Source organism: Balearica regulorum, chromosome 4, assembly GCF_011004875.1.
Source record: "Balearica regulorum gibbericeps isolate bBalReg1 chromosome 4, bBalReg1.pri, whole genome shotgun sequence".
Taxonomy (NCBI): Eukaryota; Metazoa; Chordata; class Aves; order Gruiformes; family Gruidae; genus Balearica; species Balearica regulorum.
The window spans coordinates 65424013-65451045 of NC_046187.1; the positions used below are offsets into that span (position 1 = coordinate 65424013).

The following is a 27033-nucleotide window of genomic DNA, read 5'->3' on the forward strand; positions in this document are numbered from 1 at the left end:
CCGCGTCGGCTGTCCCCTCCGGACCATAAGGCTATCTCCTCTCATATCCCTCTCGTATACAAACTCCCGCTAGTAAACTCTGATTAGCTCAGCTCTTGGACAGGAAATACATAGGTGTAGCTGGAGTGTGTTTCCACGATATATATGTTCTGAAAAACTTCAAGGAACTGGAAGGTGTCCGAGAACCCCTCCTCTCCAACAACTTGCTAAACTCCCTGTTATTTTCTCTGCCTACATGTAAAGACTGAGAGGATTCATTAATGGCACTTCCTAATCTCATTAATTGACCAAGTGTGGGGAAAAAAAAGTCACAGACACTGATAAAGCTAGTATGTGACTTTGGATTCCCACATTTGAAATCAGACCTGTGTTTCTGGTTTTCTTATGCAGCTGATCTGCAGCATGGGCTATTCTGTTGCTACTCATAGCATCTGCCTAACACTCATGCTTGTGTGATTCCATTTTTAGCTGAAAGCACTCTCTGATGGATGGCAGTATTCGAACCTAAATTGAAATATATTTGTCAGAATCACTGTTAGGAAAAATATCTAACTCTAAATTAAAAAATATACTCTTCTATGATTTCATTTGCCGATGAAAGAAATAAGTGAAATGAGCCAAAATGCAAAACACATTCCTACATTCATAGAAAAAGTAATTTGCTGCTATTTTAGCAAAATGCTCACAAACAGAAGTCACACAACACATTTCCTCAGTTTCTTGTTATTATAGGGCAATTGTTCCATGTTTATCAAAAGACTTAGAGAAACATAATGTTCTTGTCTGAGAAAAGCATAATGTTAGTGGACAGACTGTTCACTTGATTTTATTTGGCTTCATAAAAACGGTAGCGCTTGTATTTTGATTAAGCAAAGATACCCACCATGCTTCCAATACATTGCTGTACGCACATCTCACTATTTGCCTGCTTCATTCTGTCAGTAGATATTTTATGAAGGGTACACACTGGTGCAAAGGACACATCACCAAATACTTTGAAATATATTCACCCCTTTCTTTACATAGTTATTCATTAAGAATGCATGGACACTTGTCTTCCAAATCATTTTCTAGACTTTCATAGTTCAGATTTTATGAAGCACACAGGAGGTTTCATGAGAAAGGCTCAAAAAAGTAGTTCATATTCTATATTTATTTGTATTGATCAATCATCAATTAGCCTTTTAAATGTATGAAATTCTTCTTCATGTTCCTCTATTACCCATTTCTCCCTTACACAACTGACTAGTCTTTTTGTTTAACCTTCCAAGGCAAAACCAAGACTGTTCATAATCTTACTGAGGCTCAAAATTAAAAATAACATTAATGATTCTGGTTTTTTCCCCTGGTAAAATATTAAGAGAGATATTTCATTCACATTGATCTTCCTTTGCACACATTTTCTGGTTCAGTAGTTTTCAGCTATTTGTCTTTTGATTCTAAATAAAGCTTTTCAGCACAAATATTTCTTTCAGACTATTCAAATCTTTTAGCATGATAAACAGCCATTGCAATTTGACTGAATCGCTATACAGGTAAACAGTTCTTTATTACACAAAAATTACAGAAAGTGTTGTGACAAGTATTTTCATTCTTCATATACAGTTCTAGCTCTTTCAGACACACAGAAAAAGTATTTATACTAAACGCCTTGCAGTTAAGTCATAGTTAAGGCTCTTTACTAGGCACGAGTCTCATTTCAGAATGTCTCTCCTTTGGGAATAACTCTATCATCTTACGTTAGTTAATCAGATAGGTCTGATTTTAAGTAACTTCAGAACCTGAGAAGACAAAACATTCAGGTTTTGCACTTGACTGGATGTGTGAAAATCTGCCTCAGACTTCTCAGATGACCTTGAAGTACCTGTTCATGGCCTTCAGGGGTGCATGGAGGTGCCTTAAATCCTGCTTTTCTGGGTCTTAGCATTGTGCTTGGGATCCTTAAGCTCTAATATCCTACCTTAAAATCTTGGTAATCGATGGTTCTGTCCTGTTTTCGATGTGCAGAAAGTGTCACTATACATTTGCAAAGCGTGGATGCACCTGGCTGTTACCCACTGGCTCGTCGCTGCAGAGCTCGGAGGTCTGGCTGTACAGCACGGCTTTAAATGGACACTCGGTATGAGATGCTCTGCTCGCACGGTAACAGTCACTCAGTTCATCAAACTAGGCATAGCAAACACTAAATAGGGGTAGGAAGGATGTTGAGTGTATGTCTGTTGTTCTCACCAACTAGTTTACTAGTGGTTTATTGCAAGGAGAATGTACAGTGAACAAAAGTGGTTCCTAAAACAGTGATGGATATGAAGTAGCAAGTGCAAAAGAATGAACAATAACATTTCTCAGCTGGCTTTTTCCAGGGGAACAGGAGCTTCCCCTTGGAAGTTTATTCTCCTGAATTAAAGATGGTATGTTCTGCTGGCTGGGGTCTCACTGGTCTTTACCTTTTTTAATTTTCCTTTGGAAGAGATGTGTCCTTGACTCTACGGATACTAATGTGAGGGGTGTGGAATATGGATCCTCTTCCTTCTTCAAGAGGAGGAACTTCTGATGTGGTTTAAAACTGCAGGTGTGAAAATCTGACGAGCAAATTTTAGCAGCTACACATTTTGATTATTGTGACTCAAAGTCTGGTGATATCTTGCATCAAAGAATAAAGGCATTTACAAAGCCCGAGGTCTTTACGGTAACGATCAATGAATGATCAATAAATAGACAAAACAGTTCCCTGTGATGTAAAACAATGGCCCAGAGGAGACCGATAGTTTAGTGACATTATCTGCAGCTTTCCTCATTAGAGCTCTTGGTAAGGTGTGCCCTGTGATTAATGACAGATCATTTACACCGCATTGCCAGCAGGCAAATAATTCTAATTACCAATAACATTAAATCATAATCACTATGCAAATAATTTACATAATGTAATGGAATATCTGGTCATTACAGGGCAAATAATTCCCGATGTTAACTGAGGTTAGTCAGTTATCGCAGAGTAAATAACATGAGAAATTAAACAAAGCCAAGTTAATATCAGGTTTTATCCAGTTAATAACCAGTGAGCATATCCCTAACAAAACACATCAAACCATGTAAAGATGTCAAGTACTAACTTTGGTGTTTAATACAATACAAATTGGAGATAACGTGTTGAAACAGGCTATCAAGCAGGATGTTACTGCAGCTGGGGGGACTCAAGGTGAAGCTTACTTATTTTTATTGCTTCATAGATGATATTTTCCTGGCTTTGAAGGGTTAAGTCTTTAGACGTTGGCCACAGGATCCTGCTTACAACATGGAGGATAAAGCACTGTGGCAGTCAAACGGAGCCCAGATAAGGCCAGTCTGTGTTCACACACTTGAAAGATAGTTGTAGAAGTAGCATTATACTAAATCTGGCATTAATCTAAAACTATTAACAGTTATTTACAACCATGGGATCATATAATGTTCTCATCCAGCACATGGAGTATGCGATGTGCCAGAAATATGGTGGGAAGGAAGAGAACATCATATACAGGAGGTAATAATATATCTTGGAAAAAAGCAAAAGGCAGCCCAGAGAACGCTGGATTACCACAACTGTGAAAATATGGGTGTGAGGACTGAATTATATACTTGACTAAGGAGGTGAAAATATTAGACGTTGGGAAGAGGTACCTGGAACAGTTGTTTTTCAGTTTTTCATTTTCCTACTGAGAGGAAAGGATGAGGCAGACATTGCGGCTGCAAATAATGCCTGAAAGCTGAGAGATGTATTTGTGAGCTTTAATACAGACAAATTTTTACTAAAGAGAGATTACATTTTATTTGCTTGCTCTCATTTTCTTTTGTCTTCTGAAATCATAAAGCAGAAGAGGGTACTTGGGTTACAAAGCTGGACACTCAGGCACAGTTGGTAATCATAGGGGCGTTAGAGACTTTTTCATGGGGGACTAGTCTCCTTGCACGCTGAAGGACAGTCAGACATCAGCAGTGAATTCTAGTTGAAATCTCCATCCATGGTAAACAAATCAGAGACAAACCCTTCATTTGGACTGTATCCTTATTCGCTGTTGCTCTTGTGACCCATTTTTGTTTTCCCAGTGTCTCAGATAACTCCATGTTAGGCCATGGACAGATGTGCTCCTCAAGATCCCAAGTGCCTGTTTAACCATTCTACCCCTAGCTGTTTGTACAGCAGCAGCTGGAAGCTGTCCCCACGGCTCTGCTCCTGGAAGGGATCTTGGGTAGATTTGCTAAAACGCTGCAGGCAAACTTAGCCCTGCTAGCACAAACCACTTTCATCAGCTGTTTAAATTAACCCAGTTGCGGCTGGCTGAAGCAGATTAGCAAACGCTGACAAGATTCCTCCTGAGGACAGTAACCTCTAGCATAAGCAAGTAGCATACGGCTGGGGGAGGGAGAGTATTTCCAATGGGCCTAGCTGTGTGAATGTCCACCCCTGACCTTGGGTGGCTGGAATGAACAGCTGTACAGTAACTCCATGAGCTGAAGGCAGGTTAGCCAAACTGAGGTCAGTCAAAGGGATGGGGAGTGTGAGGCACAGTCTCGGGTTTTGGCATGTTCGAGCACCTACATTAAGAGCTTAGTTTTCATATGTGCTGCCTGGTTTCTGCTCTTATGGAAGTTAACGTTAGTGGCAGATGCTCTGCACCTGTGGGACCACCAATTTATTCAGGCACCCCACTCTTTATTAAAGTGCCAACTTTAATCTTAGCTTTGGTAATTTTTCTCTTGAGCATAGACCTTCCAGGGTTTACATAAATTCTCTTTAAAAGAATCCTAATCTCAGTTCCTTCAGTTCTTCTATTACCAGGAACAATATTTAGAGTATGAAGGAAGCTGGGAGAGAGAATGTCCAGTCCTGTAGCAGGTAACCAAAGTGGTTTTGCTGTAGTTCTCTAGTAAAGCATCAAACTAATCTCATGCATTGGGACTATGCTGTACGGATGTGTTTGCCAGTAAACTGTTTTGCCTGTGTATGCACAAAAAGGAATCCTTTACGTGACATGAGGAATTGTTCAAGCCTTTGTAAACCCAGACATAATAAGAAAAGTGAATGAACTATTTTGATATTAAGACTGTAGAACATTACGGTGTGATAGGGCTTAAGTTGGTAGAAGGGCAATAAATTAGTCTCATCCTATTTGAAATGCTAAAATTAGATACAATAGTAGATAATAACAGAGGTTTAAAATGTAGTTGTGCAGTGATGAATTCTGCCCATGTTTAGTTTATCGGAAGTTAGATACAATGTATTGCTGAAGAGTGGCTTGTGAAAGTCACCTTTAACTTGTTAGTCCTCATCGGGAGTGCAGATGTGACCCTTCCAGCTTAGACAGGTGAGGAATAGCCTTCTGTCAGGGCAGAGGCATGAGATCCAGGCAAGCAATGCTGTAGCTGCCCCTCAAATTACTCTAAGAACCAGCAAAGCTCTGGATGGGGAGCCTGGACCATCCTTGCCAGGGGACTGCAGGTTCCTGTGGGCAGCTGCTGCCTACTGCAGTTCTGGTCAATTCCAAGTCCTTAGCTTCTGTTTTTTTACTTCTAATGCTTACTTCTGCCCTGCTCTTCACCATGTGGCTTGCTCTTTTCTAACTGCGTGCCTACATCAGTTGCTACCTCTGCAGTGAGTTACTGCAGTGAAACAACTGCAGCATCAGTAGGTAGTCCTTGATCACCACGGTTATTAAAACAAATTCATTTGTTCATCAAGATTAATGAATCCACGCTATTCAAGGCTCCCAAACTTCTCAAAATTTTTTTCCTTGGTAGTGAAGTATCTCTTGATCACACCGATTGAACCTCTAATATGCCTAGCATCAGAGCCTGTGTGCACCAGCGGTGCATGCAAGGGGTTCAGATCCTGTGGCCCAGGTCAGCCCGGATGGGGTACAGCTGTGTGCCCCGGACTCAGGCTGCTGTGAAAACACCTACCTGGGAGAAAGAGCTGCAACAAGCCTTGACTGGGATATCCCTTATGTACCCTCCGCCCATGGTCTGGCACCTGCATTTAAGCTCTGGTGTGGTGGGACTGAGCCCATGCTGGTTCCCTACCCTGCTGCCTGGCTGGTGCCTGGAGCTCAAAGGCTTGCTGCCCCCTGATGCCTCACGTAGCAGAGTATCTGACAGTAACCTACTACCTGCTCCAGGGACAGATCAAGCAACTGGTAGTGGATGTATTTTCAAAACACTTTAGTTGTATCTAATTTTATTTGAAAGAATCTCCTCCTATTTCACTTGAAAGGGATTTTTAAGCTCGCATGCAGATTTATGTATGTCCCTTCAGAGGAATACAACAGGACCTGTGAGAAGAGGTCCTTGTGTGTCAACTAGATCAGAAAATGAGAGCAAATCCTCCTCCACTACCTCAGGGGAACTAATGAAACAGGGCTACTCAAGTTTGATATTCATGCTTGGCCCAACAGTTATATTAGAATTCATTATTTTTGATCACTGAGCATAGCAAAACCATGCTCTGAGGCTAGGTGGTCCTTCTTTAATTCAGGTTGTTAATAAAGCTAGAGGCATGATAATTCTGGATTTACCTGAACTTACTGAATATTCTGTTAAGTACACTTGCTAACTGTATATAAACTCAACATCCTTCGTTAGTCCAGGCTATAACAGTGATAGAGATAATTCATACCTACTCCCAGGATGTAACATGCTGTTGTATGCAACCATGTATCTCTCCATCTTTAGCCCATGTTCCAGTATCATCTAAAATGACAGCATATGTATGGTCCTTGGAGGCTTAGAGAACCTACCAAGCAGCTGACTGGTCCAAAACCCTCCTGGTAACTTCTCCTCCTCTCTGTACTGTAGATATCTTGGTATAGTGATGAATTAGCCTCATTGCAGCTTACTTTGACAAGATATATTGCCCTTTAAACTGCTTGCATAGAGCTTAATTCTCTACCTGCCTGTATCTTTCATACAGAATAGGTTCATTCCCTTCATCCTTTTCTCTTTAATTGAAAAATTAAGTTTTCTGTAAATTGCATTTCAGACACTTAGTCAACAGGGATGGATGGCTCACTTTTCCCACCTTCTCAGAGAAGACATGCTCAGGCGCTCTTCCCCACCTGTCACTGGAGCACTGCCACTCCAACTAGACCTTTACTTCTGCTTAGACAGGCCCACCAGTAGGTTCCATGCTGGCAACCCATTGGCATTTTCATTCATTTCTACTTTTTTATCCTGGGAAGTTGCTCTCCTCCTGGGAGGGTGGGTCGAACTCAAAAGCTCTCCTTATCTGCTCTAGTTTCTTCGTATAATTCCCACTGGCAAAAGAAAAAAGTCTCTCTCACTAGTGGCCCCAAGGAAAGATCACTTACAGTGGGTGATGCAAAACTTCACAGTATACTTAGATGAAAACATGTTCATATAGTATTACTGTATCAACATACTGTATGCACATACTTAGTCAGTCATTTTCTCATCAGAGAAAAGTCCTTGGACTTCATTCATATTCACGTATCCTTCTCTGTAACCCTAATGTTGAGGGCATTACCTCTTTTGTTTTAATGAAAGTTGAGCAGAAGATGGAAATCTTGCAAAAAGTATTTATTTGCTGACGTCCCTGAATCTGGGCAGAGGAGATAGTGTATGATGGATTGTACAGAGTGGAAAAAAATAATGTTATTTGCCTCTTGCAAACTGATATGGCAAAGAGAACATAAATGAAGCAGCATTAAGGCAGCAAAGGAGAAAGGAAAGTGATAACTGACTTTAAAAGACTACTTTAGAAAAGGGAAGAAATCTATAGATCGGCTATACTTATAAAGTAGTGGATGAAAACTGAGCTATGGAGAAGGGACCTGGAGTAGGAAGAAATAGAAGACTTTAGGCAAACTTCAGGTTATGGAAGTAAACTTTTTGGAAAGGCAAACGCAAGGAGAAATGGAAGCTCTTACCAAGCTTACAACTTGGTAGAAGTATAAAAAGCAGAGCACCCTCCCCTGATAACTGCACCGCTGGTGAGTCTTGCAAGCACTGCAAACTTTCAGAAAGCTTGAGAGAAAAGATAAGTTTTTTAAAAAGGCACTTATTTTCCAGGGTCAAGAGAATGGAAATAGTGGGACAGAAAAGACTGCATGATCCAATCAAATAATCCTGATGGAATTCTCAGGTCTTTTACCAGAATGTTGTCAGCCTTAACTATGAGTATTTAGCCAGCTATTAAGCAATATCATCGATGTCTGTGGTCTTTAAAAGCTGGAAAAAGCTTATCCACTCCACACTAACAATAGATTGTAATACATTAGAAACCCCTCAGTTTATTTGCTATCTCATAGCTGATAAAGGGTATATTACTTTGCCATGGGTGCCCTGTTCTGGTGACTGAATTAGTCACAAAGTCCCACAGTGAAAAATCACGATTTATTTTTGTAAAGCTAGCAGTTGCACTAAGTGAAACACAAGCCAGCTTTTCTACTGTGAGTTCAAGCTCTTACGGCAACTTCAGAGGCAGAACCTTCCCATTTCTTCCAGTAGCACATCCAGCAGCAGCACAGCCTTGTTTTGCCAAAGATGCAGGGAACTCCCGAAGCTGCTGTAGGATTCTGGAGATGGCTGCAACTTGCATTTCACCCTTCGGCATATTTTGACTTTTGAGATATCCATAAGCAGCAGAATGAAGAAGGCATGCAGAGCTCCCTGGGAAACAGTACAGGGTGAAGGAGAGGTTTTAGGGCCATGAGGCCTTATTGAAAGGCACCCAACCCAGCTTTCTTACCGCATGGTTCTGGCTTCTAACCATAATGTAGGTTTAGAAAATAGATTTAGGATGTAGATGGTGCATGGGCTGTGTATTTCACCACTGGCTTGCTGCTCTTCAGAGAAAGGAGGTTATGCAGGCAGCATTTGTCAAAGCAAACCTTGAGAAAGCAGGAGCAGTGTGGCACATATAGGTTCAGATCAATTTACTGCCACCCCTCTTTGATCTCCACTCTGCTGTTTTCTTTCTGAGCACTTGTAAAAGGCAGTGTATTTACTTTTACTTTGCTACATCCAGTGGAATATTCCAAAGATCTGCTAAATGCCACACCTCTCCTATGCTAATCTCATGTATTTTGTGTGACAATTCAATAATTTCAAAATATGTTACTGCAGCATCTGTTTCCTTTTAAGCCTTTCCTCACCAGTCAATCTCCAATGCAGTCTCCATCTCTATCACTCACTTACCTAGTTGCCACTGCCTTCTTCAAGCTGTCTGAAAACACCATTAAAAGAACTGCCATGCTGCAAATGTACGCTGTGCACAGTATGTCAGTTTTCAGATCTATCACCAAATGTATCATTGTATCCATTGAACTTTATAAAATGTATGCATCATGAAATATGGGTGATAGGGTATACATCATCTATGTATGTAAACCATGCACTTTATTCTGCATGGAGTGAATGCAACAGATCAAACTTGCTGCATGTGCTAAACAAATAGCTCCATCTAGTTTCTAAATAATGTTATTTCTTAATTCACAGGGATCATGTACTGTTTGAACAAAACTGAAGGTAAACAACAAATTAAAATAGAAAGTATTTAGAGCAATTCAATAACGTTGTCTCAGCTGGACTTCTCACCCTTCCACATGCAAACTTCCAAACTGGAGCTACACACCACATATTCTTTTGACCAGCAGTTCCTCCTCCTCACTACAGGTGCACCTCCCAGGGAAAGAGTGAATCTGCCAGGCTTCATCAGTGTTAGAGATAAATTTAGGCACACTTAGGTCCAATGGTCTTGAACTAACCTTCAAATCTGCCATTTTGAACTCAGCATGGGTAAAACAGAGCTCTCTGATTTCTATTCAGGTCTTCCATCTCCTTTCCATTTCCCTTCCTGATAGGAAGTGGTTTCCTCTCTGTACACGTAACTCTATGTCCTTCAAGCTCTCTATTACAATTTAGACTGCATCTAAATCTCTCAAGTTTGGGGTTTTTGTGGCTTTTTTTTTTTTTTTTTTTAGCATTCATTTGCTAAGATACAGCACTTTCCATTTGTTCACATAACTAAAATTCCTACCTGAGCTTTCAAAATTTGGTATCTCCTTAACTGCAGCAACCACTGGACTGGACTGGAAGCAATCCCCTGAATTCTGGTCTTAAAAATATTTTCAACAACTTTAACAAGATCCATCCTATTACTAGCCGGGTTTCCTTCGCTCTCCTAGATGGCCATTTCAGAACCTCACTGATGGAGTGGTTAGAAACTTTTCTCTAAATTCTAGGCTAAATTCATTCTTGGACAATTTAAGCCCTTTACTCTATTGGATGTTATTTCAATGACAAATTAGTTCTTACATCCTCAGATCTTTTTGAGTTATTGTTATTTAATATGTCTTCCAGCTTTGAAAGTTGGTTTTTACACTATGGTATATTGGAATTGTTAGACATGAACATCTACTCTATCATCTACCCATTACTGTAAAGCTAGTGTGCCTTCATGTGCAAAACTTCATCCTGAGTAGCATCACCAAACTCTGAGGCTTTCCGGACCGGCTCTGCTTTGTGCTAGTGATACAATGCATGGAATTGCCTATCTTACTACGTGTTTAGTAGTTCAGAGCCACCTTCTCTACTGGCTCTCATTCATTTGTCTTCAACAGGCTCCTCAAAGCCAAGCTGCAGGAACATAATGCTCTATAACATCTACTTACTCAACCTTGAATTTCATCTCAAGCTAAAATGTCTGTTCCTTTACGTTACCAAGAGGAGAGAGAATTAACAGGCCGGCTGTTATTTCATGTTGCTTTCCCATAGGGATAGAAAAGCTAACTCGGTATTTTTTTTCTCTAGGGCATTTTGAAGAAGGGCTACCTGGTGGACCTGTCTACCCACAGGGAGGAATTGATTGAATGGATGCTTACAGAAGTTTCCTTCTCAGAAATGTTAATGGACAATGACTTCACTGTGTAACCATCCTATCCACAACGGCGGAGCTTGGGACTCCTCACTGATGATGGCATTAGCAGAAATATTGCCAAAGTGTTTTCTCTGTTCTTTCATAGAATCATAGAATCATGGAGTGGTTTGGATTGGAAGGCACCTTAAAGATCATCTAGTTCCAACCCCCCTGCCATGGGCAGGGACATCCTCCACTAGACCATGTTGCCCAAAGCCTCATCCAACCTGGTCTTAAACACTTCCAAGAATGGGGCCTCCACAACCTCTCTGGGCAACCTATTCCAATGCCTTGCCACTCTAAGAGTAAAGAATTTCTTTCTAACATGTAATCTAAATCGACCCTCCTTCAGCTTGAACCCATTACCCCTTGTCCTGTCACTACACTCCCTGATAAACAGCCCCTCACCAGCTTTCCTGTAGGCCCCTTCAGGTACTGGTAAGCTGCAATTAGATCTCCCTGGAGCCTTCTCTTCTCCAGGCTGAACAGCCCCAACTCTCTCAACCTGTCCTCATAGGAGAGGTGCTCCAGCCCTCCGATCAGCTTCGTGGCCCTCCTCTGGACTCGCTCCAACAAATCAATGTCTCTCCTGTACTGGGGTCCCCAGAGCTGGACGCAGTACTCCAGGTGGGGTCTCATAAGAGCCGAGTAGAGGGGCAGGATCACCTCCCTCGACCTGCTGGGCACGCCTCTTTTGATGCAGCCCAGGACACGGTTGGCTTTCTGGGCTGCAAGCGCACACTGCCGGCTCATGTTGAGCTTCTCATCAACCAATACCCCCAAGTCCTTCTCCTCGGGGCTGCTTTCAATCCATTCCTCGCCCAGCCTATAGTCGTGCTTGGGATTGCGCTGACCCACATGCAGGACCTTGCACTTGGCCTTGTTGAACTTCATGCAGTTTGCACGGGCCCACCTCTCAAGCCTTGCCATTGGTTCAGTATGTACTGACTAGGTAAGAACAGAAAGAGTATTTTAATAAAATGTCTCCACGGACCTGTAGAAGTCATATTTAAAGGGCTTGGTTTACTAGCTATTCTATGCCAGCAGGTCACACTTACAGTCACAAGATGGCAGCATAGAATAAAAGATTACCAGTATGCTGTATTTGTTGCTTATGTGCATTAGTTGATTTTCAGTTTGAGTCTTTACTATAAATGTTGAGTTTAGCAGTGCCAAAAACATTCTACCTTTGGTGTTAAATTTATTAAGTATTTTCCAGAAGCATAGTCTCCTTTTTAATTTACATTTTCCTCCAGAATTCTAGGTCTTTCTTTAAAAATCTGCTTATCTTTGGATTTTCTTCATAGCGAATCTTTCAAAAAGAAATTGTACTTATAAGCAGACAAGCACAAACAATTTATATCCATTTCAGAATTATAGCACAGCGTGTGATAATTCAACTGCTGGCAAGAACTCTTCACTGGCAACAATATAGATCTGACAGACGTCCACATTAAAAATAAAAATTACAGTGAAGTGAAAGATGCATTTTGAAAAAACAAGGGGTTACTCATAAATACAAGCCTGGACACATCAGTAAGAGTAGTGAACAGAGTTCTGATCTGAAGGTCCCTGAGGTCAACAGAGAGCTAAGAAATGCCATAATTAAAAGGATATACACTACCACTGGTGTGTGCAGCCCCTGGAGTACACTGGCGCAATGTAAATGTCTCTCATAACTTGTCCTGTCTGCTCTTTCCCCCCCCCAGAATTTGCAGAAGCCAAGCCATAGGCAGGATGATAGACTACCCAGAGCATATTTTTCTCCTGCTCCAAATATTCACCCAAGAATGCTTTGACACATCTTGCAGTGACCTCTGCCAGCAGTGGGCAGACTCGGTCTGCCAATACGACTAGCTGCACCCAGGTATTTTGGGGAGCCTTTTGATTTTGCTTTGCAGTCGTTCTTTGTTAACCTAGCTGGGGCAAGTCTCTAGAATACAAAATATATTTAATTGCTGCTTGTTTCCATAGTTCACAATGCTTTGTATTATTACTAAAGATGTTAATCGCTTCATGTCAACACAAATTGCCGGCTTGTTATCATTATTACAAGTATGAAGATTCAATACACTGCATCACTAATGTTTCTGAAATACCCATGTAGAGAATGTATACTCAAACTAAATGGAATTTCTTCATCAAAGAAGTGATCAGTTTCTGCACTTTTTTTCTCCTTCAAAATGGCATAAATTCAAAAGTTACAAAGTAGGAAGAGGTGAGTGGTTGGGTGAGAGACCCTGAAGCAATCTTCCCTTTCTGATGGCTGATGCAAAGAAAGCCACCAAGACTGGTGGAAGCAGAAGCCCAGGTGAAGTCAGATGCCCCGGCACTGTCTCCAGTTTGGTTGAGGTTACGATGGCAGCGTGAGGTAGAGACCGGTGCCCACCAATCAGTGAGACACGAATGATCTCTGTCAGCTTGAAATCCTTTTGTGCCAATTTTGTCAAAGCTGCAAAAGGAGGCAAAAGTAGAATATAGCAGAAGGATGAGGGTCCTCTACTTGACCTAGCTCATTCATGGGAATGCGAACACGGAAAGGGTGCACACAGCCACTTTGGGGCCCCTTTTGTGTTTAAGTGCAGAATTCTTCTCAATTACTGGTAATTGCTCATTGTGTGGTCCTCAAAAGACCTATCATACTGGAATTTATAAAATCTATGCATATTTTGGATAAACAGATGAGCATGGCCACAGCTGATGAGACCTCTACTCACTACGAGGCAGTATCATGTCTCCAGCATCCTATCTTTAACCCCATTTCTTAGGAGGAAAGAGCAAGAAATCCTGACGCATACCAAGCTGGAATAAAAACTGTTCCTATAGGCAGATTTTTCTAACTCCCATCCGTTAAAATTTGGTTCATGTCCAAAGGAATGATGATTAATCCTTACAACAGAACTGACTGAATCTTTACCAATGCAATTCTGAATATTATATCTTTATTTTCTATTTGAAGCTGTTTAGCAAAGCTATATGCTGTGAAGAGAGCTTTTCTTTATCCCTATTTTGACTCAATTTCAGTTGTGGAGATAGTCCCTATGCTTTTCAGCAGATTTTTTTTTTTTTATATAGTTATTTCTGGCAGGCATGATTACACAATCTCTAGAAGAGAAAGTGAACCCTTACTAGCTTCTTTCTGAGTTTTTATCCAACACTGGTATGAATGATCTTAGATATTACCATTCTCTTTAATTAGAATAGGAATTAATGGTTCTTGTCAATTTACTGTAGCTATTTATATGATTCTAGGAAAAACACAAAAATAGTGGGGCCTATATATTTTAAATTCAAGCTTGTAATGATAAAAAGATTTAAAATTGCTATAATTTTCAAGAATAACTGAAAGTTACTGTGCTTTGGACAATTTAAATAATCCTACATTTACCTGTTACATCAGCAACCTTCACATTGATCTTGTACTGAGAAAGAAAACCTGGATTGTAAAAGGTTGCTTGTCCTTTCCCTTTGTTACTTAGAGGGCCTAGTAAAATATGTATATAACTGTTTTGTTACCTCTCACAGCTATGTTTTTTGTTCCCTTGTAGCGCACTCAATTTTCATTGTTATCACTTGATTGGTTATTATCATAATCTCCAGTTTAGACAGGAAAATTCTTGGAACAAAATCTTGTTGTGCTTTATTTGTAGGGGAGATGCTATGAATTTTTATGACAGTACATAAACCACTGCAACAATCAAGCAAAGGAAGTCCAGATGTAAATCAAAGTTACGATATTTGCCTTCCTGCTGTATTTCCTGCTTGAGGATTTCAGAGCTTATCAGATGTTGCTGAATCAAGCATCACAGTTCTATGAAAAGGTGGCATATGTAATAGTATCATTTTATACATAGGAAAAAAGTGCTATAGAAATAATGATTCTACTTCTGGAATAACAAAACAAACATGCAGATTCCCCATGCTTTAATCACAGAATCACAGAATCATAGACTGATTTGGGTTGGAAGGGACCTTTAAATGTCATCTAGTCCAATTCCCCTGCAATGAGCAGGGACATCTTCAACTAGATCAGGTTGCTCAGAGCCCCATCCAGCCTGACTTTGAGTGTTTCCAAGGATGGGGCATCTACCACCTCTCTGGGCAACCTGTTCCAGTGTTTCACCACCCTCATCGTAAAAAATTTCTTCCTTATATCTAGTCCAGACCTACCCTCATTTAGTTTAAAACAATTATCCCTATAACAACAGGCCCTACTAAAAAGTCTGTCCCCATCTTTCTTATAAGAATTGTTTAAGTACTGAAAGACTGCAATAATGTCTCCCCAGAGCCTTCTCTTCTCCAGGCTGAACAACCCCAACTCTTTCAGCTTGTCTTCATAGCAGAGGTGCTCCAGCCCTCTCATAACTTTTGTGGCCCTCCTCTGGACTCGCCCCAACAGCTCCATGTCCTTCTTGTACTGAGGACCCCATAGCTGGATGCAATCCTCCAGGTGGGGTCTCATGAGAGTGGAGTAGAATGGGAGAAATCACCTCTCTTGACCTGCTGGCCACGCTTCTTTTGATGCAGCCCAGGATACAGTTGGCTTTCTGGGCTATGAGCACACATTGCCGGCTCACATCCAGCTTTTCATCCACCAGTACACCCAAGTACTGCTCTCAATTCCTTCATCCCCCAGCCTGGACTGATACCGGGGGTTGCCCCAACCCATGTGCAGGACCTTGCACTTGGCCTTGTTGAACCTCATGAGGTTCACATGGGCCCACCTCTCGAGCTTGTCCAGGTCCCTCTGGATGGCATCCCATCCCTCAGGTGCATCAACTGCACCACACAGCTTGGTGTCATCTGCAAACTTGCTGAGGGTGCACTCGATCCCACTATGTCATTGATGAAGGTATTAAACAGTATTGGTCCCAATCACTGAGGGACAGCACTCATCACTGATCTCCATCTGGGCATCGAGCTGTTGAGCACTTCCTTATTCATTGAACAGTCCACTCATCAAATCCATATGTCTCCAATTTATAAATTCCAATCATAAACTGTTCCATTCTCATCGTGTTTTATATGGTCATTTCGAAGTCCTCTAATGCAGAGAAATCCCTTACTTTGCCCCTCTGGCTGAGAAGCAGGCATGCTTTTCATTTGTTACAAATTGATGAGATGGTTTTTTACTAAAATAGTCTACTTTTTGTTCTGTGCATTTCATTTCTAGTTGGATTCAAATGTCAACAAATCGATCCTTGGCAAACCAAGCTTTCCACTATATAATGTTATTTCCTCATTGAACTAATTACTTTACTGTATCAGTTGAAATATTGCTTTTAAAGTAATTGGGGACTTACATATCCATGTTCTTTATGCAAATTAAAATGAATAGCTATACTTAGTAAATGGGAAAACTGCCTATGTGTTAGAGCTGTTCCCAACCTGGAAATCCATTTCCCACAAGAGAAATTCAGTTGTTAATCCACTCCTGAATTTAAGTTACAATTTTCAAGCCTGTGCATCTAAAATGACACTCCTCAACCCAGATCTAGAATTCTAAATACAAGTGGCTAGCTTGCAAAACTGCTTGTCACCTCCAACTGCCTCTAACCCAGTAAGACTTGTCAGTGCTCTCGCTTTCTCAGTGCTGAATTATCTGCTCAATTACTTCCTTGAAAGAAATCAGGCTTTGTAGCACAGAAAGAGCTGGCTCGGGATCAGTCTATTCTTTAACTTCCTAAAACATGCGGCTTCTAACACCACAGGGTTTGCGCCATAATTGCAAACAAATGGGAGGGTGTTCCTCTCTCCCAGGACACCAGTTATTTTCCAGAGTTAAGCACCCAACTCCTGGTTCTGCCTTCCGGACACGATGATGCTGGCCGTGCGGCCGATTCAGCCAGGCATTACACCCACTCACTCGAGTTGGGCTAGCAGTCTAAAAGGCCAACAATAATGTTCAGGCAAAGTTTTAAAAATTTGGCTACTGAGGACATGAGCCAAACACAGCTAAGGAGGCGAGAACAAGATCCGCCATGGAGACATACTGTAGAAAAAAAGGGTGAATTGGCACCGTGAGCAATCTTAACTCACAGCATCAGAAGCCAGGAACATGCTGTGAGTAGGAAAGAGTAAATCAGAAGACACAGTAGTTCTGTGAACATTTTATCTTTTTTCTGCTAATTATCAGGTATTGCTTTATTAGTCATACTTGTCCATACCATGGACTTCAATTTAAAGGTATGGTTGTGCTCTGCAGAATCGTCAGGACATACAATTTCACCCTCTTACTGGAAGTGTGAAATATTTCTATTAAACAAGTTGTGCTTTCTATATGACAGTTAAGATAGTTCTGCGCTCATCCAAGGGGCAACACTCAGACATTCAACTGTTCTTACTTTAATTGATAATTTTCCTGATCTCATTTCAAACGGTCTCACTTAAGGAAAGAGGAGAATGATTGTTATGGATTGTGAAATATAGGAGTACTGGGAGGGAACTGAATGTGCCAGCTGGGAATACACAAAGGTGGAATGAGTCATGTAACTTCCAGTCATTCAGAAAGGGGTCATCCTGACTGGGCAGGGCTGCAATTATTAAAATTTATGTATCAAGCATTTATTCCTGGGTTCAATGAATAAAATGATCTGCTAGCAGATCATAATGATCACAAACGATCTGCTAGCAATGCTGTGCTAAAGGTTCTGTCAGAAATTATATTATAGGGATTTATAATACAGAACTAAAATAGTGCATCCTGGTCACTAAAATAACTCCAGAGTCAGACTTTGGATCAAGTTATCATAACTAAGCATCTGACTAATGCCCACAAAAATATCAGTATGCATGGGAGTCATCTTTGTGCAAGCTGTTTGGATAACTGCTTGTCCAGGGTTCTTTTTGCTTATAAACAACTCTATAGCACGTATGCGGTCTTGGTTATGTGAACAAGCATTACCGTGTGCAAATGCTCGAAACAAACACATGAACATCAATGTGTACCTGTGCAAGCTTTTTAGGTCAAACCAAGCCATTAGATCGTAAAGAAGCATATATTCTTAAAACTGAGTTAGAAGTTAATCTAGTACTCCACAGTAAAACCCAGTAACAGAAATGCTGACAGTGCTTTAAATGCAATAGTGAGAAGAGAAATCATTTACCGGACTTTATCTCAGTCAGCTGCCTCTGTTGAATAATGTACTTTCATAACATTTTCCAAAAAGGAATATATTTTATATTGTTTCAATTAAATTGCTGGATTCTTTAACGAGTGGATGGTTTCCCCAATACCTATGTTCTGATACTCCAAATGTGAACTCCCTGGCTGACAGATGGAATCTCAGCTTTTACTCTTATGTCCCCCCGTGAGTTCTGTCAGCTCTTAATGTGGCTTTGGTGGATATAACTTGTTGTAAATTACAGGATCTCACAGCAATAATAATTTGAAAATGGAAAGGAAAACCATGTTTAGTTAATGCTCTGCTAGTTGATGCAAATGTAGGGCAGGTAGAGTTACTTTGCAGGAATATCAAGCATTTTCAGTGTAAGTGCATTTCTTTATGATCTGCCAGGGCTGAAAGAGCAATCCCAAACACATTCCAGTGCACCGTGTCACTCATCAAAGTACAGCAATCCTCCTGGAGTTCCAAATGATAATTGGATTTGCATGGAGCCTGCCAAATTAAAATTGCCTGCTTCAAAATATAAAACTCGAGCAAAAAAAGGACGGGAAATTTTGAGTTCCAGTTGACAATGTATTCTTATCTCATATAGAGGGTCTTTGATGCATGACTTAAGAAATCATCCCCTTGATGCCGTACCGGTGCCATCGATAGACATAATTTGATATATTGATAGACACAATTTGTGAATGCATCAAAAATCTACATCTGCACACTAATATATAAAAGATCATGCAGACTACGTTGGCGTTACTGGAATTAAATCAGAGTTAATTTGATCCAAATGCTGTTGTTATGTTTGACAATTGCATTGTAAGAGTTAATAACAAAAACAATAACTAAAGCAAAAATCAATCTCAAGGGATGACAATTATTAAAAAATGTAGCACTAAGCCCTCGCCTGAAAGAGACTGACTGATTTTAGAACATTTCTAATGTTAAAACAATACCTAAGTCCTAAAGTTGATCTTAATTTCAGTGTTCTGTTGTCATAGATATGTAAATAAACATTTGCTCGTTTTTATATATATAAAAACATCTGTGTTCATGAAAAGCAGTTCTGCATAAGGTTTTTTCACCTTCATTATATTGTGCACAGTGGATTAGGTGATCTGTATCTATTATAGCATTGTTTAAATTAAACAATACAGCATTTCTTCTTTTAAACTTCAAATAATTCAAAACCAATCCCAACATCAGGAAAACTGCATGAGTCCATTGAAGGTCATGACTTTATTTTGACTTACAATGACTGAAGGTTTGATCTCAGAGCCATTAGTTTTACATTTACAAGCAATACATTTCCTTTTGTATGCATGATATGGTTCATGTTTTTCATGTGCAACTAGAATTACAAAATGAGCCATGATTTTCAGAAATAGGAATCTCAACTAGGGGTCCTGAACCTCTTAACTGATTCAATTGGTCCTACAGGAGGCTCAACGTTTTTGCAGAACACATTTTTCCTGCCTAAAATCAGGAAAGCACTTACCCTTATGTTTAACACATTTGAATTCTCTCCTGAGGGAGATGCTTTCCAGAAGTGAGAGACTTAAGATCCTATCTAGGGATCTCACAATCTAATTTTAGGCACAAATCTTGCATGTATGTATGTATCTGCATACTTTATCGTAATAGAAATGCTCTTGCTGAGCTGAGATTTTCAACTTATTAAAATCAATAGGACTGTTTACAGCAACTCTGCTAATGATTCTTATAACAGAGATTTCCATCTCCACTTGGGTTTGGCATGACTGAAAACGCATATTGTAAATTCAGGCACAAACCCCAGGCCACTCTAAATTTGAGATTTCACCTCTGCTCCCTGGACCTGAAAAATATGAAGAAATGGTAGACCAAAACTTATAAATTAGGAAACCAATTTTTAGAGGTAACTTATTTTCTGACACCTAAACAAAACACCAACCACTGTCTGTCTGGGAATTTCACTCTTAGGTACAGGAAACTCATGTTTAGGTGCTGAGACCCTCTTTCCCAGGTACTTTTCTCTTCCCAGTTCATGACTTTCAGAGTCCTCAACCATTTTTCCATCTGCGTTTTCTCATACGTACTCCCCTCACACCTCATGTCTGGCTTAGCTCTGCTGAGGAAGTAGCTGAGGATGGCGTCAAAGGCAGCTGCACTCTTATAACACTTAAAACCACCTTGTCATGTATCAAGCCATCTTTAAATGTTATGTAGTATAACCATAGATCTGTAACAAGGGGGGAAAAAAAGAGAAAGAAGAGAATACAAAACCTTTCTTCCAGTACTTCAGGATGAAAATTATAATCAAGTAACTTGGAACTGAAGAGATTTAGGAACCTCCCTGCTACTTTACTTTCAAATGTGTGAACCTTATGGGGAAATGCCCCATATATCCCTGATTTCAGTTATGTTGATGTTGAGAAGACCATTTGCTGCTTTTCTCACATAATAGGTTTCAGAGGTTCAGGCATCTGTGCTCCAACAGAGACAGCAGTTTAAGTATTAGTTGTGTCATTTTTCTGAAAATATAAATCCTGAAGAAATCTTCACACTGAGAAATGGAGATCAGACCATGGGCAGAAAAAACTGTCACTGACAGTCACAGAAAAAGTATTGCTTTGATAAAAACATTGAAGACACCCGACAGGGAAAGAACTATAAAAATCTTACACTAGGGAACTCCTAGAAGTCTTAAGAAAAATCAAAGAATATTATGAAATTTATTTTCCAGATAGTGTGAGCACATTTTTAAAAACCTGTAATACTGAACTAACTTTCTGTACCTCTTCAGTCCTCCTTGAACTATGGTCCCAGGATAAGATGCCACATAAAAGTATCTCAGAAGAATTATTTCTTCCAAAAATTTCAAAGATGTCAGGTATGAAAAATCATGCTGTCACTGGAAAGCACCATTGACTTTAACTGTGTAGCAGCTCCTGTGCTATACAATACAGTATCCAAAGCAAACAACTAATGGAAATGTACCAGTGAGAAGTCAAACCCGACTTTCAGGTACTGTAGTATTGCATAACATGATTTGTATGTGCATTATTCAAGGACATGCTGATGTTAAGTAATGCCCTTAACTTACCTAGGAGTCAGCCTAATCATTAGTGAGCCTACAACTCAGGAAAAAATATGGTAAACTCTAGCATTGTAAATTTTATATTGAGATAAGAAAAAAAAATTACTAAGTAAACACATAGGGTGCTACTGTCTATACAACAATTTCTTACACTGATTGTTTTTCATATGTGAAGATTATCCCGTGCAAAAATTCATGTGCTGCTTAGATGTTGAGCATAAAATGGAGGAAAGAATCTTTACATGATTTTTCTCCTGTGGGCGTAAACAGATATTTTTAACTTCAGTTACCAAACAGAACTGACTGAGACAGAATTAGATTATACTTCCAACCAATACTTTTGTACCTTGCAAATATATAACAGCTGCGATTCTGAAAGATTTAGAACTAAGTTTGTTAATATCGGTTGTTGCTAAGAGATGCATTGCCTTTAGTAAAAGAATGAATATGCACCCACATACTAAAGTGGATCGATGAACTAAAAGTCACAAACCAATACAAAATAACTTGTTTATATTACAAATGGGCCTGAAAATATTTTATTGTGGAAAAAAATCAGCATTATTGCACTTTGAATTCATCATGAGTTTTGTTGACTTGCCTCCTCACAGAAGGTGTACTCAGTGACGACATTTTTAAAAATTAAGACTGTAACTCAATATAATTCTTGCAGGTGACTCAAGAAATTAAACCATTAAACCACACATTTTTAGTATCTAGTCTTTATCGAATGATCTTGTAAAGTCTAAAGAAGTTTGAGATTCACTGACAAAAAGCTTACAATGGCAGATAGATACCAGATGTTTTCATATAGTTATGAGCATTGCAGTTACTCATAACTGTTTCATACAGCTATGAGTATTGCATTGTTATTATCATCATTTTAACACCTGCCTCTTCTTTATTGCTAGTTAATGTATTCTCCAGTTTCACTTACCTCTGCTTGGTACAGTACACTGAGTTTCCACAATTCTCTCTTGACTTCTTTCGTATTTCCTAATCTCTGTCCATAATTTACTTCTCATATGAGATATACAATTTTGTTGACAGATTTTTTTCCATGTTTGTACTGGTCTCTAAAAAGATCTTAATTGACCTCTTTTTAGCACATTTCATTGATAGACCATCTATGTTAAGAGGGGATATCTGAGTTGGTGGGGGTAAATGACATAGATGGCAAGGACTGAAAATACAATGAAGTTCTGCCAGCAAAAAGCACTACAAAAAATTATTGTCCATTTTCTGAGTCTTCTCCTTAATGACCTTTTGTTGGATCTTGTGGGGAAAAAACATCTATTACAAAAAAGGCAGAGTTTTAGACCATGTAAAACTGTTCTTTAGCAAAAGAGCATCCTCACTAGGAGTCACGAGTTAGCTGCAGCAATGAGTACTCAGGGACTAAATCACAACTGAGCTAGACACACTACAAAAGTTTTAATACTTGACAGTGCCTGAATAAATTTTCCTGATATCAAATTAGCAAAAATCCCTCTGTGATGATTATGTGTAAGATACATAGTATACGTATGGAAAATTTAAGTTTTTAAAAAATTAAGTAGCTTGCGCAAAGCCCCAAAGATCAAGAGTGCTGACATTTCTAATAAAATTCAAATAACTCTTAATTCCCAGTCTGTATTCACTGCATGACTATCCTAATGGTTTTGGTGTTGTACGAATGAAACTGCTTTTTCTACTTGGAGAGTGTCATTATTTTGAAACAATCCTCCCTTTCCCTCCCCACCTGCTAATTATCTCTTGGGGGGAAAAAGTGAAACTCCAGCTGTGGAAACACAGGCAGGGCTGTGTCTTGTTCTGAGAAAATCGCTTCAGGAAAAAGATTCATGAATGGTTATGAAACTGCAAAGTGGATTCTGACCTGGTGCAGAGTCACTCCATAGCATGTCTCATAGCAGATAAGCTATGGAAAACAACAAAATACAGCTGCTTCTGCCCAAACAGCAGATGGTCCCAGATAACTCCTAACACCAGATATCGTAATGAACCACTACTTCCTATATCAACACTGCTACCATTTTCTGCTAAACAACTTTTCCCCTTGGACTTGGCTAGTTCAAGGACTCAAATATCTCAAGACCGGATTTTGCTGCAGTTGGGTTGAGCTTCTGGAAACGGCCACCGTGCCAAAATATCACATGTAACAGTTGAAACACACACATCTTTGCACGTGAAAAAGAACACATTAAAATTCTGGCCAAGGATGGGTTGCAAACTGGATGCAGAGAACAGAAAAAACATGCAGCAAGACTCTTGGTAGAAACTTGAGGATACCTGCTTAATGTGCTTTTAAAGCATAAAAAATCTGAGCAAATTCTTAGTTGAATTGTATTGCAGTCATACTATCATCGTGCCTTCAGCTGAACTGCTTCAAGCGGACAACTGGAAATTCTTGTAAACTAAGCAGGATTACCTTGGGTCAACCCCTGAATAGAAAATGTATGTGCTGCTACAACTGGTGCTGGCAATTCATTAGATAGCTTCTCCGTGAGCCTGAAGGAAGAAGAACAGAGCTGGTTGTTAGATGATGTTTGATACTGCAGATGCCTTCATTTGGGTAAGACTGATACAAAGGTTGTGGCAATTTGTTGTCCTTAAATATCATGCAATGCATCTTATGGATGGATATAGCTTTTATACACAGTTGGAAGGAAAGAAGCGGAGTATCTCTCAGGGTATCATGTAACTTTGCACGGACTGCAACAGCACTTCTGCTGAGGGAATTTTTCAGCTCTTTTTGGAGTTCTTTGTTCTGCATCCTGTTCTTCCAACTGCTTTTTACATCTGCAGAGAAAAGATGGAAGAAGAAAGCCCAAAATGACAACGTATAGTAGCTATCAGTGTTAGCTCTCTATATGATACTCTTATCACACATTATGAGTGCCCGTAAAAAAGTGCTCCACTGCCTGAAAATATCAGGGCCTGGATTAATCCTACTGGATTTTAGGCATTTAGGACCACTAATGACAATGGAAATGGGCACCTCCTGCCTATCCAAAGTCTGAAATGCTCTTTGAGACCACTGTACAATTAACTTGTAGGTAGAGGAAGACTACTATGGCCTTCCAAAGGAAGAACAAAGCACGCTTTGTTTTCCCAGGACGAGTGGCTAAATATTAAGCTGACTGAATCTGGCCTCCGAATGCATGATAAGAACATGAGAACTGAATGTGAAGGAGGTCTTGTACTTGAAATTCAGGCCAGGTATTTTGTCCTCGTGCCCATGTGAATTCCCTCTGCAAACAAGTGCTCACTGTTACCTTGAGCTCCCTCCTTCTTACATTCATGTTTACTCTTGTATAAATTATAAGCACTTTGAAACAGGAACAACTATTTTTCATTAATATGGCTTTCGACAAGTCTTATCACCACCAGTATCATGCTGCCAGTCACTAACAGCATTTCCAGCCTTGGCATTTCATGAACGGCATCATTTCAGACCCTGGTTCTTGGGCTGGCAGGGCTCGCTGACCTTTGTGGGCTCCTCAACCACGGGTGGCTGCCCTCCCATGCCTGGCGTTCTGAGCTCCATGCCAGCCCAGTGCTACAACAGCACCCATCCTTGGCGCAGGTGGGCCTGGCAGCAGCAACTCCTTCCAGGGGCCTCTTGCGGGAAGAGCCACACAAACAGGGAGCGCAAGTCTGTGACCTCCATCCAGTGCCTGGTCTAGTCCAACACGTGTTACACAGTTCATGGAAATCCTGTGGGGTTTAGAGTTAATAATTCACTCCTCACTTTCTATTTTTGAACGAGGTCTTTATTTGCATGGCACAGGCTAGATTAATCACCTTATCTGCAACAATTTTGAACTGCTGTCCCCCAGCCTGGGTGAAATGGTGACCATTACGCACTTGTTTCTTACGACAACAGCAGGGGGCCCGCCAGATCTCTCCGCTAACACTGGTATCTTTATTTGCGCCCAGCAGCACCTACAAAACGAGAGCAGGCGTCGAGGAACTGAGTCGAGGCGAGCGCGGAGGTGCCGGCACCTCAGCAGTTAACGGCCGCTACAAGATGGCGCCGCGCCGGCTTCGCCCCCGCCCCCCGAGCTGGGCACTCGCACGGCGGCCGGGCTGCGCCGCTGTCGCACGGTGATGAGTCACCGCCAGGGGCGCGGCGCGGCGCGCGGCTCGGGGGCGGCGGGCGCGGAGCGGGCGGCGAACATGGCCGGCGTTGCTGACGCCGCTGCCGCCGCCGCCGCGCCGGGCAGCGGCGGGGACGGACGGCGCGGCGGCGCCCCGGAGCAGCAGGATAGCGGCCGCGGGGAGCCGAAAACTCTTTGGGGGAGCAGCGAGTCGCGGCCGCCTACCGCCGGCCCGGGGCAGCCGTCTCCACAGCAGCGAACGGAGACGCTAGGCTTCTACGAGAGCGACCGGGGCAGGAAGAAGAAGCGGAGCCTCTCGGGTGAGGGGCGGCGGGGCGGGAGGCCTCCTTCCGCAGGTCCGGAGCGGATGGAGGGCAGCGAGGGCCCCCGGGCTGGGTTGGCCCCCACGGGAGACCGGGGTGGCCGTGGCCGTGTTGCCTGGGGCGGGCGGCGCCTCTGGGGCGCGTCTCCAGCGCTGGCTCTTCACAGCACCGCCCGGCCCGGCCCGGCTGAGCGGCCGGGGCCGTGGTGGGTGCCTGAGGCGGGGCTGAGGGCGCCGCCGCCGCCCGCCTGTGCAAACTTTGGCGAGCGACTTCAAAAAGTGCGCCGGGACCTCGCGGGCCCGGGGAGCGGCGTCGCTCAACGGCGCCGGTAGCAGGGGCGGCCGGGGAGCTTCTCCGCCGGCTGCGCTACTCTTCTCGCCCTGCCCTGAAGTTTAGTCAGCGAACTCGGCCGTGTCAGTGAAATAAAGCCTCTCGGCCTGACTAGCTGTGTCCCTGCTTTCCACCCGAGCGTGCTCGGGCAGGGGAACGGGGGCGAGTGAGGTCCCCGCGCCCTGTCACGCAGCGTGTTGACGGGTAATCGTCAGGAGGCTTTTGAACAACACAGGCATCGTCCATCGAAGTGTTACACGCTGAGGTTGAAACTCGGGCCGTTAGGTTTGATACCTGCGAAGGAGCAGCCGCAGCGAGCGTGTCGCACAGCGGTTTCTGACAGGAGCGGGGCAGGTCAGAGCTGGGCCCGGTGCTCCCTGAGGAGGCTGCGGGCTCGCTCAGCCCTCCTGCTGAAGTACCAGAAAAGCTTCATCGTCTTAACGGGTCTTGTTGCATTGTATAGCTATGAGTGCAAGAGTCTTTGCCTCTGCTACTGAAAATAAGAGTGTGGTTAGAGCCCTGAAGTTGTATGCAGATTGTTATAAGTTCTTTAAACAAAATGTAGCTTAGTAACTGAGGATTTTATAGAGAAAAATACGGGAAAATGTCATGGCCTTTACTATCAATCTGCAGCTATATTTACATTTACACTTCAACTAGTTATTTCGGGTATCTACAGAGGAATTTTTGAAAATCGCCCTACCTTTCTTGTAAAAATTGTCACTCATTGTGGCAGGGTTGATTTAGTGTTAGTAAGGTTATAAATAACTTTATTAGCACCATACTCTGAATTGAGTGGCTTGCTGAAAATCTGGGAAGTGCTCAAACTGGTGTTCAAATTTCCAGGCTTTCTGTCTCAGTGTTGGTTTGAATGTGATACTACAGGTCTTACCAAATACAAAAAAAGAAAAAAAATAGGAATTATAATTTAATTTAAATAGTCTGCCAACAATTGAGTGCTTGCTTTCTGAATTTGACAGATGCTGTATTTGTTTCTGATGTGTTATGTCATAGGACATGCAGCATCATTGACTGCAGTTCTATGGTGTTGGTGAAAATGATGTAATTTCTGTAGTTGCAAGGAATTGACTTAATTGTAGTATTATGAATGACTCTGTGTTGAAGAGAAGAATGGTCAAGGTATATACTTATGAACCTGAAAGACAGCTGA

At 41.5% G+C, this 27033-nt stretch overlaps 1 protein-coding gene across 3 annotated transcripts in view; it reads left to right on the plus strand.

Annotated features, from left to right (window-relative positions):
* The first annotated feature begins 23660 nt into the window (after positions 1-23660).
* The window catches only part of TAPT1 (transmembrane anterior posterior transformation 1), a 53846-nt gene continuing 50473 nt past the window's right edge, over positions 23661-27033 (plus strand). Inside the window, exon 1 of one of the 3 annotated variants that reach the window (XM_075752418.1) lies at positions 23661-23681. Coding sequence is in view for 2 of the 3 variants with exons in the window: in XM_075752416.1 (XP_075608531.1) it covers positions 25289-25529 (241 nt within the window). In the remaining variant the exon portion in view is untranslated. Of the gene's footprint in view, positions 23682-25232; positions 25530-27033 lie in introns of those variants that run through there. The other 2 variants (XM_075752416.1, XM_075752417.1) reach the window with 2 other exon arrangements.